Source organism: Lissotriton helveticus, chromosome 5_1 (genome assembly GCF_964261635.1).
Source record: "Lissotriton helveticus chromosome 5_1, aLisHel1.1, whole genome shotgun sequence".
NCBI classification, from domain to species: domain Eukaryota; kingdom Metazoa; phylum Chordata; class Amphibia; order Caudata; family Salamandridae; genus Lissotriton; species Lissotriton helveticus.
The window spans coordinates 29,310,124-29,331,428 of NC_136065.1; the positions used below are offsets into that span (position 1 = coordinate 29,310,124).

The following is a 21,305-nucleotide window of genomic DNA, read 5'->3' on the forward strand; positions in this document are numbered from 1 at the left end:
CACCAGTCTTAGAGTCTGTTAGCCTTTACCCTGATAACTTTTGGATTCTATCAACATGTTCTCTAAACATCAGATACTAGATAGTGTTTAGGTACATGTCGCTCTGACTCTCCAGACTTTAGTCTCTCCTTCTAGCGCAGAAGTCATAGCCCCCAGCTTCTCCCTAGTAACACGTCATTGCCAGCTTGCGCGCACCTCTAGGTTAGAGGTCCCGGCTCCTTAGGTAGCCCCCTCCATGTTTCCGCCCCATTTATGACATATTCTGTTACGTTTACATCACATGTCTATGTATACGCCTCTTGTTACACCCACTTTATGCCTTATCTTTCGCGACTGCTATGAACTCCACCCACTGCTACGCCCACTACACTGAATGTAATGCAATTGTTTTAGTATATATATGTTGTGTACTGTTATTAAAGTTAGCGCGCTCATCCCAGATCCTGTCCCGGCAGCTGCAGGGCTCTGCCATCCTATGCCTGTGCAGGTTGTCCTGTTCCTGTCCTTTATGCTGTATTAAAACCTGCAAACTCCAGCTACCTCGAATCTTGACTCTTATTTATTGAGCTATCTGTTATTGTATATCTAGTCAAAAATAGATCAGGTATTTAATTATTTATTTACCACATAATGGCGCCCGAATAGGGACTTGCCCTTTCCCCACGCGCCGGTGAAGCCACGCAAGCCCCCTGATCCTCTGCAGCCGTGACGGAACCATACCGGCCACGTGCAGATATTTCTGCTTCAAGTATCCCTCAGGCCCACGGAGGAGACGGAGGTTGCGGTCCAGCATCCAGACGAGGCGGTGGAGGAACGCGGCGAGTCCCGACCAGAGCCCAAGCCGAGAGTCCAAGGTCCGAGGTATCCGGAGGCCCACCCGTAACAGAAGTCCGAAGTCCGTCCGTCATCGTAGCAGTCCAGTCCAGTCCGAGGCCTTCCGTTCTTGCTGCCCGGTGAGTACCGTTGCTGGGGTAGTATCTAGACAGGGTCAATTGTATTGTCTCTGGTCCGTGGGTTTGGGTACACAGATCCAACACGAAGTGTCCACTTAGGTGGATGCGGGTCCTGACGTGTCTCTTTATGAGACCGGTAAGTTTCGTACTGTTTTAGCAGTGCATCTAGTTTCTGTTCTAGTCTGTTCTGTTCTCGAGAAATTCATGCATTCTGTTTTTGGTATTCCAGGTAGTATTTTGTCCGAACAGTTGTTTTAAATGTCATTCATGTATTTCAATGTCGTGGTATGAGTGTGTTGTTCTTCAGTAATTATCGTGTTCATTGTGTATTGTATTGTGTCTAGACTCTAGCCCAGTCATGCCTCTATTCTCCAAGTTACGTCAGTTAAGAACTAGAAAAGGTCTGTTAGAAGAAGCAGTTCCTGTCCCGCCTAGGGACAGTCCAGGTCATTTTATGTATCATAAGCATGGCATAAGTGCCATATTATATCTAGATTTATGGGTGGAGTACACCAAACAGTTAGAAGAAAAGTATAGATGGCCCGTATCAGGTACGTGGGATGCCGAGTGCATCATGCGAGTAGAAGAAGCATTATGGAAAAAGAAAGCCTGACAGTCACAGAAAGATGCCATCGAGTTATGGCGCAAAGAATCTCATAAAAGAACCGAAAAAGAAATCAGAAAGTCGGAATTAAGTAGGGAATCCACAGAGAGAGCCCAAGAAAGGGAAATAATCGAAATAGGTGAACGAGTTAAAACCGAACAGTCAGACAGACAGAGAAATGCCCTCATTAAGGGTATGTATCCTCTTCTTGCCGAGGGCTTGCCAAAAGCAACCCCGGAGGCATCCAGTAATTTTCCGCCGCCCTTAGTTCCGACCAAGCTACGTCACAAACCGACCGCAGCTGATATTTTTCTCTCGTCCTATTTGGACGACACAGTCCCAGAATATGCAAATCCTGTTCCGCCAGCTCCTGTAAATAATGTAATTTCTGCTCCTCCAGCCACCGGGGCACCTGTTACGGTACCCCCGGTCCAACCTACATTACAAGTACCCGCTACATCGATCACTCTGCCAGCACGAAGAGTATCAGTCGACGATTCCAGTTCAGGGGCCGCGGGAGGAGGTCCTCCTGGTACCCCGCCGCCAAATAGACGTCTAGGGTTAGTCGAGTTACATGAACGTGCGTTACAGCGTACGCCCAAATATCAGTCCATTGCAGAAATCAGGCGAGCTCTTACTGAATGCTGTTATGATCCAGTTCCAGGCGAGGATGGTATGGTTATATATTCCGTGCGTATAAGACAGGTGTCCGAGTATTTGGTCACCCTACCGAATATGAGAGAAGATCTAGACAGAATGTATCGTTTCATTCGTACAGGACAAGATCCAGAAAGTATTGGTGAAGTCATGTCTCTCAGGAAAGCTGAGATTCAGTTCATGCTATTAAAGTTTCTGATCAATTGTTTAATTAGGGAACAAGATTATCCGACTAAAGATTTGAACGAAATGAAAATTCTGACAAGGTGGAGTGATAATATAGCCGAGGGTAAGCACAAGACACTCAATAGTATAGAGAGTATGTACAAGAAAATACGTAAAGAAATAATAAGGTTACACGAACAACGCAAAGAAGCTCGAGTAAGCGAAAAAGAAAATGACTCTTCTAGTGAAGAGGTAGACGACGAGAATCCCGCATAGCGTATGTAGGTAAATCTAGATTTCCAGACCGACATTTACGCCTAGAACACAAGAAAGTCTTTCATCGTCCAGCACCGGAACAAGGCTCTCTAGAACAAGTATTTCAAGCTATCGATCAGATTCTGAAATCACGAATCGGTTATTGTGAGTTAAGTACCATGCATGAACAAGAACTAGCCCGATCAGCAGTCCGATGGATTACTGATTCCACTACTTTTCCAGACGAAATAGTGGCACAAATATTTCTGAAACTGCCCCCAGCCGAGCAGCGACTGGTGGGTATGTATATGATCCAGCACCTCATTACACTATATAAGGGTCAACATTCTGATCCAGGTCCGTTACATGATATCCTGAACGAGTTACTCCAGTATAGATGGAAAGGTTTAGGTACCGATTTAATTAGTGTCATTCTAGAACAGCGCCACAAATATAGAACGTTTCTGAACCCGCATTTTGTTCATGTCTCACCTCCAGAAAGTAAACCGTTTTACATAGACAGACAGCATCCGCTACGAGAAGTACACCCAGTTAAGACAGCGGGTGGTGAAATGCAACGAGTATTTGTTTACACCCCAGTTACCAAGATGGAACTCCTAGAAATGAAGAAGTTAATTCCCTGTCACGACAAAGATCCAGCAGGGTTCCACCGAGAATTAAAAGACATGCTCCGTATGGGAGAATACACGTATCCAGATATTATTAAAATGCTAAAAGTCCTGTTGCCCGCAGGGGTATACGAAAAACTCAAGGAAAAAGAATGGGAGGTGGGAAAGAAAAAGATCGATTGGACAGCTCTAGAAGCTGAAGATAAGATACGAGTACCAGGTACCGGTCTCGGAGACAAATGTAAAGAATTACCAGAATTATTGATACAGGTTTTGCCTAGGTTATTAGCCACTAAAAAGGAAGACTGGGATGCAATCTCAGCATGTAAACAGAAACAAGACGAAGACACTAGTGATTTTTATTCCAGATTCGAGAAATGTTTTATCATAAACAGTGGTTTAAAGACGAGTAGCGAGTCATACCCTCATCTTTTTGTTACTAAACTAGTCGAGAATTCAAGTCCACAAGTTAAAAATCGAGTTTTGAAAGTCGAAAGTACCTGGCAAGCTAGTACTCCGTCCCAGATGTTACAGATGCTCCAGTATCACCAGAATAGAATCAGGGAAGAGCAAGAACACGAGAGAAGACGTATGAAAGACACGAAAATGAAAGTACTAGTTGCACAATCTGTTCCACAAGACAGTCAGAAGAGGGGTCCGAATCAAGCCAGTCATCCTGCAGCTCCCGTTAAAGGGACCTGCAATTATTGTAAACAGCCAGGTCATTTTATAAACGAGTGTGCAGTTCTGAAACACAACATAGCCACTGGTAAAACTAAAGAAAGACCACGTCCGCCTAGACAAGAACAAGTTTCACAGACTTCTCAGCCACAGAATGCACAACAGACAGTTACAGTACCGCAGCCTATCGCTGCAACACAGCATGTTACACAGCAGATGTACCAGTATGCTCAGACAGAGTATCCAGAGTATCAAGCGCATTCATGAAACAGCCTAGAGAGGGAGGTAGGCTTGCCTCTCATCTAGATTCCTGTAGATCAAGAGGGTCCCTATGTACATAGTCAAGTATTAGGGAAAGACAGAAAGTTTTTGATTGATACAGGGGCAAGTAGGACTACTATCAGTCATGACGAGGTTCCAGGGGCTCCGCTCTCAGGCTCTAGAAATGTTTCCCTTGGATTTTCAGGAAAGCCTATTGTAAACGAGATATCAAAGCCAGTTACTCTAGAAGTTGGTCCATTGTCCCGAACTACTGATCTATTGCTTACGAAGACATGTCCAGAAAATTTGTTAGGTATTAAGACATTGAAAGAATTAGGTGCAGTCATATGTTGTTCCCCAGAGGGAATACGTTTGTTTTTACGTGACTTCAAGGGTCACTATGTTTTACGAGATTTTGATCCGAGATTGTCCAATGTTCCGCAGCATCTATGGGCGCAAGGTCCAACTGATGTTGGTTTTATGCAAATCACACCACATCGTGTGACTCTCAAACCAGGTGTAGTGTTACCACGAATCAGACAGTACAGATTGCCACCTGAGGCTGTAGCAGCCTTATCCAAAATTATTGACGAGCTCATTGCTCAAGGAGTAGTTGTAGAAACTGACTCCAATGTATGTAATTCTCCTATCATTCCAGTCATGAAACGTACTGATCCAAATGCACCCCCAGTATATCGATTAGTGATTGACCTTCGAGAACTCAATAAATGTATCATTCCCCAGTATCCAGTAGTCCCAGATATCTCATCTCTGTTGACAGCTATTGATTCTGAGGCAATATTTTTTACTGTTATCGACCTCAAGAATGCATTTTTCAGTGTTCCAATTCATCCAGATAGCCAGTACCTTTTCGATTTTTGTTTAAATGGAAGGAGCTATAAATTCACACGAGCTCCTCAAGGTTTCACAGAAAGCCCTAGCATTTACAGTCAAGCACTTAAGAGACAACTAGACAATATTCACATGCCAGCTGACACTGCCCTGCTCCAGTATGTCGATGATCTACTGATCACGGCCCGTTCTGAACGTGCTTGCGAGCGAGCATCACTTACAGTCCTGTATTTCCTAGCCGAGATGGAGCACAAGGTGTCCCCTTCGAAGCTTCAATTCTGTGTCCAGCAAGTGATCTACTTAGGCCACTTACTGTCCAAGAGGGGTAGGCAGTTGACACCTGACCGTATCCAGTTAATAGCGAGTCTTCCTCAGCCCAAGACCCAGAAGGAGGTACGAGCTTTTATCGGCCTTACTTCTTACTGCAGACAATGGATTCCTCAATATGCATTTCTAGCAAAGCCACTGATACAGTTAACGACACAGGAGGCAGCCGTATCGACTGTTCTCCCTTGGACATCTGAACATACACTTAGTTTTAATGAGTTGAAGAAAGCTTTATGCCAAGCACCTGTTCTAGCTACACCGAACTACAGTAAGCCTTTTACACTTTTTGTCACAGAACGTGATGGTACAGCATTATCTGTTCTTACACAAGATCAAGCCGGACAATACAAGCCTTGTGCTTATTTTTCTAGCACGTTAGATCCAGTAGCCCAGTCTCTGCCTGCGTGCCTCAAGTCAGTTGCAGCCACAGCACTAGCTATCAGACAAAGTGATTCCATAGTATTAGGACACTCCTTGACAGTACAAGTTCCACACTCCGTGGAAGTTCTTTTAAACCGAACACAAACTCAGCACTTGACAATTGCACGTTTGACAGGTTATGAACTGACACTGTTCCAGCCACACATAGAAATCAGACGCTGCAACGTCCTAAATCCTGCTACACTGTTACCGTCAGTTACTCCAAATCCTGCCACACATGATTGTGTGGAAGTTGTTAACACCATGACAAAGCCAAGACAAGACCTGACAGATATTCCGTTACCAGATCCTGACCTGACACTTTATGTGGATGGTTCATGTATGAGAACAAGTACAGGAGAACTAGTAGCCGCGTATGCAGTGACTACTGACACTGAAGTTATAGAGACACACCGTATTGACACTCTGTCCGCCCAAGCAGCAGAGCTAGTTGCTCTGACCCAAGCCTGCATACGTGCCAAGAACCTGAAAGTTAACATTTACACAGATTCACGTTATGCATTCGGAGTTGTACACGACTTCGGAGTGCTTTGGCAAGAAAGAGGTTTCATGACTTCTCATGGAACCAAGATTCAGCATGGTTTCCTTATTCAAGCTCTGTTAGATGCAATACATTTACCGACATCTATCGCTATCATGAAGTGCAAAGCACACACGAAAATCACTGACATTATTTCTCAAGGTAATGATCTAGCAGATCGAACAGCCAAGCTTACTGCTCAGACACCAGACATACCAGTTAACAAGACACCGACATCCACTCCAGATCCGACTACATGTATGACAGTTAAGGACCCTACGCAAGATGTCATAGATATCCAGTCACACGCTACTCCCGAAGAAATCAGGAAATGGTCCGAACAAGGAGGGGTCCAGACAGATCAGGGATGGGTGCCGAAGGGAAAAGCCACATGGTTTCTCCCCGACTCAATGGTTCAAGTCATTATTAATACCGCACATAGTCCTGCACATTTAGGAGAAAAAGCCATGTTAGACAGTATCCAGAACATTTGGTTCAACAAGCATTTACGAGCTGCAGCCAAGCAGAAAGTCCGCACCTGTATGATATGTTGCCAGTTCAATCCAGGTAAAAGTGTCCCGGTGGAACAAGGGGGATTTCAGCCTCCTGACCACCCTTTTGAGGTCCTCCAGATGGATTACATTCAGATGGAGCGATGTCGAGGTTTCAAGTATGTCCTTGTAGTTGTATGCGCTTTGTCCAGATGGACAGAAGCATATCCAGTTCCAGATTATACAGCCGCGACCACTGCCAAGCAGTTGGTTCGTGAATTTTTCCCCCGCTATGGACTCCCTAGGGTCGTGTATTCTGATAACGGCCAGCCATTCTCATCTGAACTTATGAAGCATGTTTCCCTTTTGTTAGGGTACCAGTGGAAGTTCCATTGTGTACGCCATCCAGAAGCAGCCGGTCTCGTAGAGAGACATAACCAGACCCTAAAAATCCGCATCGCCAAAGTCTGTAAAGAGAAAGGTGTGGACTGGCTAGTAGCTCTGCCAGTCGCCCTATTCTATATGCGCATGGTCGCACATTCCAGATCAGGTCTGTCCCCTTATGAGGTCGTATTCGGCCGACCCCCGAACATGTGGGGTACACCTAGACCCCGAAGTATTACAGATGTTTCCAGTAATATGCTGACAGATTACCTAGCTTCCTTGATGTCTGCCCTACACTCTTGTCGTTCACAGGTTGCCGCTGCATTTCCCGACAATACTGAAGTCAAGCCACACGAGGTCCTTCCCGGCACTCTGGTTTTAATCAGGAACTTTGATCGTTCAAGTCCGCTGGAACCTCGCTGGAAGGAGCCGAAGTTAGTCCTTCTAACCACCCGTACAGCCGTGAAGTTGGAAGGCCGAAAAGGCTGGGTGCACCTGTCTCACGTCAAGAAATTTCATGGACTAAGAACTAAAACGTTCAATGACATTTCTACAGACATTTCCGATTCTAAAAATTGCCCTATTCTCAAGGACTGTCCCGCTATTAACTTTGATTCCAAGTCTCCCCTGTTAGAAAAAACTCCGCAGCAGGAGTATAAAAGTAAACTCCGGTCTAGTAAAATAAGTCAGCCAGTTTAATTGTCTAAGTCCCCCTCGCGTGAAACGGTTAGACAGGTTTCTGACATGTATGAGATAGACCCCCATAGTGAGAGAGTTAGTCAAAACTCAATCAGATGTATCGTTTTTCTAAGTTTTATATTGTTTTTGAGTTTGATGGTTACCTGCACAAGTTATGCATTGCATTTATGTTTTTCAATTTCTCATGTAAATAAGTTTTCTAATGCTACAGTAGAGCACACGTTTAGTGATCTGCCTCCTCACGAACTATCCTATCGTCTTGCTATGCGCAACAATACATTTATCAGAATGCTACATTATTCACACCAGACCAGCAATGCCACTAATTGTTGGGTGTGTGGTCGACTCCCCCCTTTCCAGACACCGAAGGGAGTTCTGCCACTCTTTCCTTATCCGTTTTCACATAATGGTTCGTGTGGAGCATGGTCCATGTTAACGTCATCCTCAACAGATATGTCCCTTCTGAATAGTACATGTTTTCCAGACAAGCAAGGTCTTCCCCACAGAACAGGGTTAGATCTAGAAAATGAAGTTTATAATTTAGGTAATTATTCTTCGAATTTTATGGTCCTGAATGTTCAGTCTGATCCTACTCCAGACTTACCTGCTATTTCAGTACTACCAGTCAAAGGCGAATTATGTGTCAGAAAGAATGGTTCCGCACATGTAGGACATAGTGATTGTACTACTATTGTCAAGTATAGTGACAGTGGGAAATCTATTTTCAAAGCTTCACGTCATTCTTATTTTGTTTGTGGTCAGACCGCATATGTACGTCTGCCCCTCGATTGGGATGGAACCTGTTACATTGCCTTCCTACTGCCACCAGTTTTTCTAGCCCCATCTGATTATCATAGAAACACACATCTAGTACACCTTAGACATAGAAGGGAGATCGAGTCCCCGATTGTCGATCAAACTGAAACTGCTCTAGAACAGTATACAGACTTCAATAAAGGATTCTTCTTCTTTATAGGCCCTATCCAGAATAGTAAGCTAATCCGTAGGTTGACCAGAACCCTTGAAGGAGTAGTGAATGAGACTGCCTCTGCCCTAGGTAACTTAACCGAAGAGCAATCTGCTATGAGATTTGTTGTGCTCCAAAATCGTCTCGTTCTTGACGTCATACTGGCCGATAGAGGAGGAGCATGTAGAGTCATCGGATCTAGTTGCTGCATTTTCATTCCTAATAACGCGCCGTCTGTTTATTCAGCTATAACCAGACTTCATAAAATTGCCCATCAGTTACACCAGAATCCAGGCACCTGGACATGGTCCGGTTGGCTCTGGAGTATAATTTCTGCCTGGGGATGGAAAGTATTGTCATTCCTAGGTATAGCAGTAATGATCATTTTCAGTTGCTGCCTCTGTATACAATGTGGCCCTGCGATTTGCGGCATTTGTGCTACCTCTTGTATTCCTAGTCCCAAGTACCTTCCTAAGTCCCGTTCCAAGAAAATTCGAGACGAGCAAATGATACTGTATGAAATGATAGATGGTATCATGTATATAGATGTTTCCTGATGGAAACGTAGGGCACAAGGAGGGAATGTGGAAAAGTACATTTTGCCATGTTATATGTGCCTACGTGTTCCCCATGTTATGTTATATGTGCATGATTAATATGCATATGTGTTCCCTTATGATCGATTAAAGACGCAATTATAGTTGTGTCCATCTCTAGTATGCCAGTTCCCAGTTTTCGTGAATACAACGAATATCAGGTCTATGTAAAGTTACGTTGCCACGTTTCTCAGTGTGCACGTTATTTCATTGTAAAGTCCCCGTTTCTAGGCCTCAAAAGGGCCCGGACTCAGATTCAGCTCCTGTCTCCTGAACCCTCTCCGAGGAGCGATACAGCCCCCACCTGTATCCCTGACCCTTAGCTTACTTCCTGCCTCACAGTGCCCGGCTCGGCCTGGCTCTGCCTGCTAGTCTGCCAAGAGTATGTTATGATTCTAGTTATCAGTCCAGCTCTCCTTCCCTGCATTCCTAAGCTACTGAATCGCATCAATAGTTTCAGTCATCGTCTAGCCTTTACGTCTCCATGTAAGAGGAATACTGTATTAATGGTCATTTAATATTCCTCAACACGCACTACATGTAGAATTATGTATGCACCAGTCTTAGAGTCTGTTAGCCTTTACCCTGATAACTTTTGGATTCTATCAACACGTTCTCTAAACATCAGATACTAGATAGTGTTTAGGTACATGTCGCTCTGACTCTCCAGACTTTAGTCTCTCCTTCTAGCGCAGAAGTCATAGCCCCCAGCTTCTCCCTAGTAACACGTCATTGCCAGCTTGCGCGCACCTCTAGGTTAGAGGTCCCGGCTCCTTAGGTAGCCCCCTCCATGTTTCCGCCCCATTTATGACATATTCTATTACGTTTACATCACATGTCTATGTATACGCCTCTTGTTACACCCACTTTATGCCTTATCTTTCGCGACTGCTATGAACTCCACCCACTGCTACGCCCACTACACTGAATGTAATGCAATTGTTTTAGTATATATATGTTGTGTACTGTTATTAAAGTTAGCGCGCTCATCCCAGATCCTGTCCCGGCAGCTGCCGGGCTCTGCCATCCTATGCCTGTGCAGGTTGTCCTGTTCCTGTCCTTTATGCTGTATTAAAACCTGCAAACTCCAGCTACCTCGAATCTTGACTCTTATTTATTGAGCTATCTGTTATTGTATATCTAGTCAAAAATAGATCAGGTATTTAATTATTTATTTACCACATAACGATGGAAATATTCCCACTATCGCCAAAAACTAACGCCTGCTCAGACCAGTTCTTAGCCATGTTATCCAATGGGAGGTGGATAACATGGCTAAGAGCATTTCGTCCCTAATGCGTGAATATCGCTGTATTCTCAGCGATATTCACACATTTTGCCGCTATCGCTGGATATTTTAGCACATTGGAGAAAAACGTTGCTAATAGCATGTTTTCTCCGCTAACATATCCAGCGATAGGCGGCGATAAAAAAATCGCTGATAAGCCTATTTAGCGAAAAATATCGCTACTTGTTGGTAATATGCCCCAATGTGCTTTGTCCATGTGACAACGTCTCCCAGCAATCTACCATTCACTTGGTATTATTTTGTAAGTACTATGTTAACGAACGTGTAAGGTGGATTGAGCTGTATTTGAAGTGGGGTGCATGGCGGCAATACCGCCCAGCTTATTTATTTCTGCAACAACTGGATAGTGAATATTGCACTGTAATTATGACCGGTCTTTTAAGAGCATATTGAAGAAGCGGAACGTAATAACTTGTTAGCCATAGTAGGGAAAGAGACAAGTGCTACTTTTGTATGGAATATTTTTTATTAATATTGCAGATGTATAGTTTTATTCTTTGCATAGAATGATGTTCTTAATGATGACTCTGTATGAATTTGACTATTTTAATTGTTGCTTTTATGATTTTATATTTCTGCTAAAATCGAATAAAACATTCTTTGAATTGAATTGACTCTCATCTTTCTAGTTGAGGAACAGCCAGGCACAGTAAAGCAACACAAACCAAAGTGTTTACGTATGGCGCTCTAAAAAATGGACACAGAATGACGCAGCAAGAAGTGGTCTGTGTCAAAGAAGTTCTTCCAAATAGAATGAGTTCATAAGAGGTGCCTCAATCACTCTTTAACATTATTTCCAGTACCACATACCCATGGAAGGTTATGGTGGAATCAAGAGAGCTGCTCTTAATTGTCATATTGAGCAATAACAAAACCATGACTAAGCATAATTCAAGAGCTGAAGTGGCGACATTCTTGCCAATGTTGAAGTGTGAAGATTATCACAACACTTTTCCCATTCTGTACATTTGACTTTCAAATCGTGTAGCATTACAAAAATGCAAATTAATCCACATGGACACTAACCTGCTACCTGTATCTCAAATTCCGCAGAGGTTTCAATATACGGGCTTGTAGATTGAAAGGCGCACCTGTATCGTCCGGCATCGGAGCGGGTGAGATTGGTCAATGTCACAGCCACTCCTCCGTGTGCAATGTCTTTTTTGATCATTTTTGTCCTCCCTTTATACTGCTGAAATGGCTTATCAACATCTTCCTTCCCATTGTCATACAGATGCACAAGGTCGTTTTGATGTTCCCAGTAGACTTCCATTTCCACTGCACTAACAGGGGGGTTGAGATGGCAGGAAAGTATGGTCTCCCCACCAACAATGGCACAAATGGGCTGGCTGGGTCCAACCGCCTCCACAGACTGCACAGCTGCACCTGTCAAGGAAAACGGAAGATAACAACTTTCAGCACAAATGATAAAGCAGATGTGGTTCTGCTCACAGCGTGCACACTGGAAGGAACCAGCCCAGGCATGTTATATTCTGTAAGGGTTTTAGTTTCTACTCTTACAAATCTAAGCTAAATTCCTATTTTCTTTCACGTTAATAGGTCTTGTTATAGGCAGATTGTGTCATTGAATGCATCAATGTGTGTCCTGAACCTTCAACAACCAAATGGAATGTATTGGTTGATCTAATCTGCACCTGAGTGGTAATTCTTTAAAATGGTGGTTTCCTTATACAACAGGTAGCAGTGCAATATCGCCCAAGCAGGAAGGAGACACTGGTGAGCATTGCCATAGTGACACTCCAATGGCAATCCACATTTGTATATCGACTTTCCCTATATAAATGGCTTTCTACCCCTGCCTTCCGCAGGCACATTCATTCGCCACAAAATCTGAGTAGGTGAAAGGAATGCACACAATATAACCAGACATTAAGGCCAGCTGTACTAAGCGTTTGCATCACCCTTGCATCCCATAAGGCGACACAGGGCAATGCAAATTCTTATTTGGGATTTACAAGGCAGGGGCACATTTGTGTGGGCTTGTAAAGCTTTACAAAGAAATGTAACACAATGCAGCAGATTTAGCTGTGTTGCATTATATTTTGAGTTTTAGGCATTTAATGCATGGAGCATGATCCATCCATAGATTTCACGCAATTCCAGATTTGCTAAGTGTTAAAAATTGGTTGTTCGTTGACTGGGGGTGTAACCCTAAGTCAAACAGCAACCAAATCCGAGTCAGGGTAAGGGTCAGGCAACCCTAAAGTAACTTTTGCCCACCCTCTGGTAGCTTGACACAAAACAATAAGGCTTAACTTGGAGGCACTATGTAAAGTATTTGTGCAAAACTTCGAACAGTAAAACAGTGAAAACACCACACACAAAAGAACCACACCAGGTTAGAAAAATCAAACTCAATTTAATAGATAAAACAAGATCAAAACCAAAAAAATACCATAAATAGAACTTGAGTAATTCATTTTTTTTTTTTTAAATAAACTGCAAAATTGTGCTTAGGAGCAATAAGCTGGTCATGTCAGACCGAAACAAAGTCCACAGTTCAGGCTGGCTGAGGAGGGAGCACGGGCCGGATGCAGCGCCCCAGTGAGACCTGCTGAACAAAAGTACCTTAGTCCTTGCATTGCATCGGCAAGGATGCGGTGCAGTCATGCCCTATGTCTGTGTTCCCTGTGCAGGTGGGGTGATGCCTCCATTTTCTCCATGCAAGAACGGTGATGTGAAAGGTTTAGAAGGCAATGCCAAGGTTCTGAGATGAGACCGTTCTGAAGGTAATGCTCTGGGTTTCTCCACGCAGAAGAAGTGGTGCGTCAATCTTCTCCATATAATGGAGACAATGCGCTTATGATGATGATGATGATGCACTGGTTCCAAATACGATGCACTGGTCCTGTTCCCGCAACAGTGTTGTTGCATCAGTTATGCTGTCGCAGCAAATAATGCAACTGTTCCCGTGGAGCAAACACCTAGGCCCACTTCCAAGGGTCTAGTGCTGGGGTGCAACCATTTGGCAGAGCAGACTCACAGACTGTAGAGTCCAAGTGCTCGAGCAGACAGGTTGAAAGTTTTTTATGTCCCTGAGATTTCAGATCAGGTGGCCAATCAGCTAGCCCAAATGATGCAAGTCTAGTCCATCTCACCCAGGCAAAAGAGAGCAGCAGGTAGCTGGGCAACACAGCAATAGTTCAGCAAACAGCAGTCTAGCAGAGCGGTAGACTTTTTAGCATCACAGCAATTCGTCTTCGTTGGAGAATGGACACTGGTCCAGAAGTGTACTGAAGTCATGATATAGGAGGTTCAGTACTTATACCCAGTTGTCCCACTGAAGTGGGGGGACTTCAAAGAATGGTCTTTGAACTCCACAAAGGTCCTCCTTTCCTGCTCTGGCTGCAGACCCACTACAGGGGGGTATGCTGCCCTTTGTGGGCGGACAGCACACTGCCTATTCAGGTGCAAGTGCAAGGCTGTGCCAAGCTCCCCCCTAATATCTCTTAGGATGGCCCTTCAAGTCACACCTACTCCTTTTATGTGTGGCTGTCTAGGGGGAATACACATAGACCAGATCTCAACCAGCTCAGACTAAACAGAGACAGGCAGCAGGAACTAAATAGCTAGTAAGGAAATTGCCAACTTTCATAAAGTCTAAAGAGAAAATCCTTTTGAAGTGTAAAGGGGAACTCAATTGTACTTATACTATACCCCTCCACCATAGAGTGATATTTCACTGCCACTTCAAGGAGGGATTTGATGATTTCAGAGAAACCAAGAAGTGTTATGGGTGAAGCAAAAAAGCTAGGCGAATGAAAGATTCAGGAGTAACACCCAGAAAACAGTTTTTACACAAAATGCATACAGAAAGAAGATAACAGCCCAAAGATAGGAAGTACAGAACTAATTACTCCTTGAGGAGGCAGCCTAGGTATTCCAAGATTAGCGAGACATACTTATCAGTCCAAATGGAACACTGCATCCCAATCAAAGCACATACCCAGCCCTGAGGAAGAGCTTTGTGCAAACCAGGAGGGCCCTTGTGAAGGTGCCTAAAAATGAAAGTGTGTGTTCTCATGTAAAAACGTAACTTGTGCTATGTAAAGCGCTCTGATACCTGATTCGGTTCGGGTCTAGTTCGCGCTATATAAAACTCTACCAAAAAAAAAAAAAGGTTGAAACTTTTCGGCATATTGTAATAAGTGGTCAGGAGGGAAATAACATTATTGAAAGATTAAATACTACATGTGAAAAAGAATGAGAAAAAATCATATATTCTAGTAACAGGCTAGGAGAGCCCCACCCCTTTTTCCCCCCTACCACACAGGGCCACAAGATACCTTTAGGATCAAATGTCTGAGGGAGTGTAATACATCCCCAAATCTATTGTTTGTGAATTTTATGTTGGACGCGTATGTTTAAGTGTTATAAATGCAAAGACACAATATATGTAAGTGACGTGTTGTAAGATGTGTCTGAATTGTAAAAACATTAGATGAGTATATGGTTTCTTTCTGTAATACTATTCTATACATGTAATATCCTTATAAAAAAATCAGTGACAAATCAATGATAAATCTTTGCCATAGCACATTCACTGCTCCTAATTGTATAGATTTAATTTGACATAATATAGGGGATATATATATAGATGCTACTAAAAGACTAGAATCTTGAGAGAGTGATGGGTGGCATAGAGTGAGGAGTGGGAAAGAGCACACCAAGAAACAGATCAGAGGCCTTAATTGCCCTATGGTACATGTAAGGGTTACACATCAAACAAAGTGAAATATCAATCTATGGTCGAGGGGGTATAGTATATGTACATTTGATCTTTCAGAAAGTGGCATTTTCAGAATTGCAATTTAAAATCTAACTTCACCATAAGTTGTGATTTTATATTGTGATTCCAGAGACACTAGACTTGGGAATCTTATCTCCTCCCAATCGGAAATTACACCTATAGAATGCAATAAGGTAATCACAATGTTACCCTATGGGAGATATAGGCCTAGAAAGAGTTAAAATGGACTTTGGGAGTTTTTGACTACCAGGACATATAAAACTTAAATGTACATGCTGTGCCAAAATTGCACTCTGTTCCATGGGTTATACTGGACCTACCTTAGAGGTGAATTATATGTACAAAAAGGGAAGGTTTAGGCCTGGTAGGAGGTTTGTTTTGCCGGGCCAAAATGGCAGTGTAATCTGCACATACAGGCTCTGCAGTGGTAGGCCTGATACATGGTTAGAGGTTTACTTAAGTGGGTGGCACAATTAGTGCGGCAGTTCCACTAGTATCATTTCATCTACAGGCCCTGGTACAAGGAGTACCACATTTCTGTAGTAGGGGATCTCTGTGTATAGTCATAATCTAGTGAATAGTCCTGCCCAGGTGCGTGGACCCCGGAGCAATCAAAATTAATCTCTTAAGCTGTCTTCATTGCAGACCTGAATAGACACTTAAGAGAACATTAAAGACAATAATGCAGCCTGTACCTACAAGGCTACACTGTCCAGTACTTCAACTAGAAATGCCTAAAGATATTACTAACACATTTAACACAATCTGTCAAGTTTACCCCCTTAGAAACTTTCCTCCCCTCACCAAGTCCTTGAAATGATAGAGAGGAAGGGATGGACAGACAAGCCTCCATAGGCTGCCATTATGTGTCTTAAAAATGGATACCGTGCCTTTAAGGAACTCTCTAGAGACCCTCTGTATCCCAGCATGCACAGCCCACTCCTTTTACTTACAGTTATTTTTGAAGGTGCATAAAGCAAGGCCTGTAGCATACATCACAGTACCATTTTCTCCACCGGGGAGGAGGGGGGGCGCTTATGACTATAACAGAGATACCCCTACTACAGAATTGGAGTTACAGGTAAGAAACTACTCCTTCTGTGGTAGGGGATCTCTGTGTATAGTCATAATCTAGTGAATAAAATGGCAAGCCCATCCAAAAAACAACCCGGCGGTGGAGAAACAGACAACACCACTATTGTGCGAACAGATTCCGCAGCGAAGGCTGCCCAACCTGAGCATCTGCTATGGCATCAGAAACCAGACAGTAATGATTAGCAAAGGTGTGGACCGACTTTCAAGTGGCCGCCCTGCAGATCTCTGCAATGGGAACATTACGAAGCAAAGCTGTTGCAGCTGCTTTGCCCCTGGTAGAATGAGCCTTAGCCTTACCCCCTAAGGTCTTGTTCACTTTCTGATAACAGAGCTGGATACATGACACAATCCACCTAGAGATGGACTGTTTCAAAGTAGCCAGACCAGTCCTAACCGACCCATAGTTGACAAACAATTGGTCGGATCAACGAATACCCTTGGCCTTATCCAGATATAATTTCAACACCCTTCCGACATCCAGGGAATGAAGAGACCGTTCCGCTGGAGTGGAAGGATTCTGGAAAAATGTTGGTAAAGTTATAGTCTGATTAACATGAAAATCAGAAATCACCTTGGGAAGGAACTTAGGGTGAGTACGCATAACAACCTTAGCAGTATGAAATACAGTATAAGGTTCCTGGCAACACAATGCCTGAATTTCACTCACCCTGCGGGCCGATGTAATGGCCACGAGGAACGCCGTCTTCCAAGACAGGTGCTGCAGTGAAGCCTTATGAATAGGCTCAAAAGGTTCCTTCATCCGCCTGGACAGCACCACATTCAGTTCCCACGAAGGCGAAGGAAGCCAAACAGGAGGAAACACCTTCTTCAACCCTTCCAAAAAATCCTTAATCACAGGAATCTGGAAGAAGGATGCCTGCGAAGGGCATTTCTGTAAGCAGTCAATGCAACCAGGTGAACCTTAATAGAATGAAAATTAAGGCCAGACTGAGCTAGTTGCAGAAGGTATGGAAGGATAGCATCCTCCTTGCAGGTCGTCGGATCATAGTTCTTAGACATGCACCAGATGCAGACTCTCTTCCACTTGTAAGCATAAGAGGTCCTAGTAGACGGCCTCTTCGCCTCCTTCAATATGTCCATGCAATCCTCAGGAAGATTCAAGTGGCCATATTGCACTCTCAGGAGCCATACCGCCAAACTCAACGATGAGAGGTTGGGGTGCAACATCTGCCCCCAGAACTTCGTGAGAAGGTCCGGTCGACACGGCAGCCGCCGATGAGGCAGGATCGGCCTGGGCCATTTCGGAGCAATGAGGATCATCCGCGCCCGGGACCGGGCCAGCTTGATGAGCACCGCCGGAATCAGGGGAATGGGTGGAAAAGCGTACCGAAAGCTGTTCGGCCAGCTGATCCATAACACGTTCCCCAGAGTCCCCGGCTGGTAATACTTCGAGGCGAAGTCGCGGCATTTGCTGTTTTCAGCGGTGGCGAACAGATCCCCTTCTGGAGTGTCCCACATGGCGAAAATATCGTTGAGCACCTCGTCGTTTATGACCCACTCATGGTTTTCTTGGACCAGCCTGCTGAGGGCATCCGCCTGAACATTCCGCACACCTGGCAGATGAGTTGCCGTTATCGTCAGTCCTCTGGCTAACTGCCAGTGCCAGTTCGCCTGCGCTTCCTGTGACAGTGTGCGCGATCTCGAGCCCCCCTGCTTGTTGAGGTAATACCTCATGGTCGTATTGTCCGTCTGCACCAACAAGGAGTTGGTCTGGAAGGACGGATGAAAGGCCTTCAGTGTCAAATGAACAGCTCTGAGTTCCAGGAAATTGATGTGATACGTGGACTCCGCCGGACATTGGATCTGTAGATGGTCTGAATGCGCTCCCAGGCCCAGGAGAGATGCATCCATAATGATAGTCTGATTCGGGATGTCCTTGTGGAAAGGAACCCCTCTGAGGAGATTCTCTGCCGAGCACCACCATCCAAGGGACTGTTGGGAGTAAAGAGACAACTGGATCCGGTCGTCCCAACACCCTTTCCTCTGGTCCCACTGGTCCTCCAAACATTCCTGTAGCAGCCTCATGTGTAGGCGCGCATGCGGAGTGAGGAAGATACAAGAGGCCATTGATCCCAGTAGAGAAGACACCGTCCTCACTGTTGTAGTTGGAGCAGCTATGAGAGCCTGAGCCTTCAAAGGATGGATAAGCGTCTCTCCTCCGAAGGAGACACTCTTGCCGACAGTGTATTGATGGAGGTTCCCAAGTACTGCAGGCACTGTACAGGAATTGGGACAGACTTGGACAGATTTATGTGCAACCCCAGTCGGTTCAGCAGGACGGCCGTCCTGTTGAAGTGCAATTGCGCTTCCTGGAAGGTGGAGGCTTTGATCAACCAATCGTCCAGGTACGGGTGGACAAACACCTTGTTCTTTCTCAGGTGCGCTGACACCACAGCCATGCATTTCGAAAAAGTCCTGGGTGCAGACTTTATTACAAACGGTAGTACGGTGTACTGATAGTGATTGGTGCTGACGAGGAAGCGCAGGAACTTCCGATGTTTCCGTGCAATGGGCACATGGAAGTACGCATCTTGCAGATCTATCGCGCACAGCCAGTCTCCTCTCTGCAGATGAGGATAATTCTGGTGCAAAGACAGCATGCTAAACTTTTCCCTGCGAATCCACTTGTTTGCTTGTCGCAAATCCAGAATGGGTCTGAACTCGTTCTTGTCCTTCTTCAGTACTAGGAAGAAGCGTGAGTAAAGACCCTTTCCACTTTGAGACAGAGGGACGTCTTCTATCGCCCTTTTTCTTAACAGGGTATCAGCCTCCGCCTGGAGCTCGTGCAGTTGGAACTGCGAGCCAACCGGTGGAATTGCTGGAGGCGGGCTGGTGAACCGAAGACTATATCCATTGCAAACAATATTCAGCACCCACTTGTCCTGAGTAATGTTTCTCCACTCTGCCAAGTACTGTTGGATGCTTCCCCCCACTGGAGCGGGTAATGGATGAAGGGGAAGTAGCACCTCAGGGCCTAGACCCAGCCGGGCCTTTGGTCGCGGAGGAAGACTGCTGACCACATTGGCCCCTCTGGCGCTTTTGTAACGGTCTCCGCTGGAACTGCTGCTGCTGCTGCTGCTGTTGCTGTCCAGCCTGTCGACCTTGTCCCCAGAACAAGTCACATTTACAGATGAAATAACCCCTATTTTCTCATCACCAGGTTACTCTCCAGGGTGAGCTATGCAGTTCACAAATACCCTGAACATAACAAAGTTTGCCTTAGCGTTATTGTTTAAGAGTTGTTCAATGATCTATCTCTGGTGTCTCTTGTTTTATCTCCCTCTCTTTTCTGTTCCACCTCAGTCACACTATCCGCATTTCTTTCCCATATTCGCACATATGCTAAATTCTCTTTCACTACTATCTACCTTGTCTTTCTCTCTTTCTCTCTCTCTCTCTCTCTTTCTCTCTTCAATCGCTTCTCCCACTCCCGCTTCTCTCACTGTCAACCTCCCTTCCATCTTCTCTTCCTCACTCCTTATCAGGAAGATTAACCAGGGTGAGAGACGTGTGATACCCCCACAGAATATTCGCTGGTCCAGGTTCTTAGTTCTCACAGAACCTCAGGTTTTACATTATAGGAATGAATGCCGAAAGAGTTCAACTCTGGCTGTGAACTGGCTCGCGACTGTCTGCAATAGAGCTCAAATGCATACTTGGAAGAGCTCAACTCTGTCTGCCCAGGGCTGCAGTACTATGTATGCATGAACTGAGCTCCAGCTCAATGATAGAAATGACCTATTGGTATACAGTCTCTGCTCTATTTGTGCATGGATTTAGCACTATTTATGCAGGGACTTGGCCGCATCTGTGCTGGAGCCCAGCTCTATCTACAAAGGAATGAGTTCAGCTCTACAAGATGATAAGGTATTTTTGAGGCCCTAGCTCCACTCTCCCTATATGCACAAGAACGTACATTTATCAGTGGAATTAATTTCTTCTGTGGGGCATATTTACAATAAGTGGCGCATCCCTGCATATCAGCAGGGATGCGCCATTTATTGTGCGCCATGCCTCCGCCACAATGGATGCGCCGCATTTACAATGCGGCGCACCGTGAGGCAAAAACGGCACAGAAAGGAATGGATAAGAGCATGGCTCCGCAGTTAGAAATCTGGAGTTCCTCGGTAGTTAAACTGCACTCTAGCACATGGGAATTAAAGAGTGGGCCTGAGAAGAAAAACAAAGTAAAACTTTTGTCTTGAGAACTCTGAAAAGACGGGAATCAAGTAGACCATGTGTCTGAAGTAGGTGTGTTAACCCATGGGACTACTCTTACTTGTTTGGATCCTTTGAGTTGTGAACGTGTCTTGGGTTTGGAAGAGGCACTGTTCTCCCTTTTGCATAAGGTTTTCCAAACACCAAATACCACTTGCGGAGAGGGTTAGGATGATCAAGAGTTAGAACAACACAAGTGCAGGGTTATCTGGGGAAACCATGCTCCTGTGGCAGAAAGCATCTGTGGTTCACAGATATACATGCATTTGATAACAAGATGAGGTCTATACAGTGGTAGAAAGTTGTGAGTGAGAGGAAAAGCTGGTGAGATAGAGAGATTAATAAAGTAAGACGTGGAAAGGTAAGCTGAAATTGGGAAGGAGGTCTAGAGCGAGAGCCATGTGTTTGT

General features: G+C 44.7%; 1 protein-coding gene across 1 annotated transcript in view; it reads right to left on the reverse strand.

Annotated features, from left to right (window-relative positions):
• The window catches only part of LOC144752361 (butyrophilin subfamily 2 member A2-like), a 613,785-nt gene that overhangs the window by 461,272 nt on the left and 131,208 nt on the right, over nucleotides 1–21,305 (reverse strand). Inside the window, exon 3 of the mRNA XM_078640296.1 lies at nucleotides 11,818–12,177. Coding sequence (XP_078496422.1) covers nucleotides 11,818–12,177 — 360 coding nt within the window. The remainder of the gene's footprint in view (nucleotides 1–11,817; nucleotides 12,178–21,305) is intronic.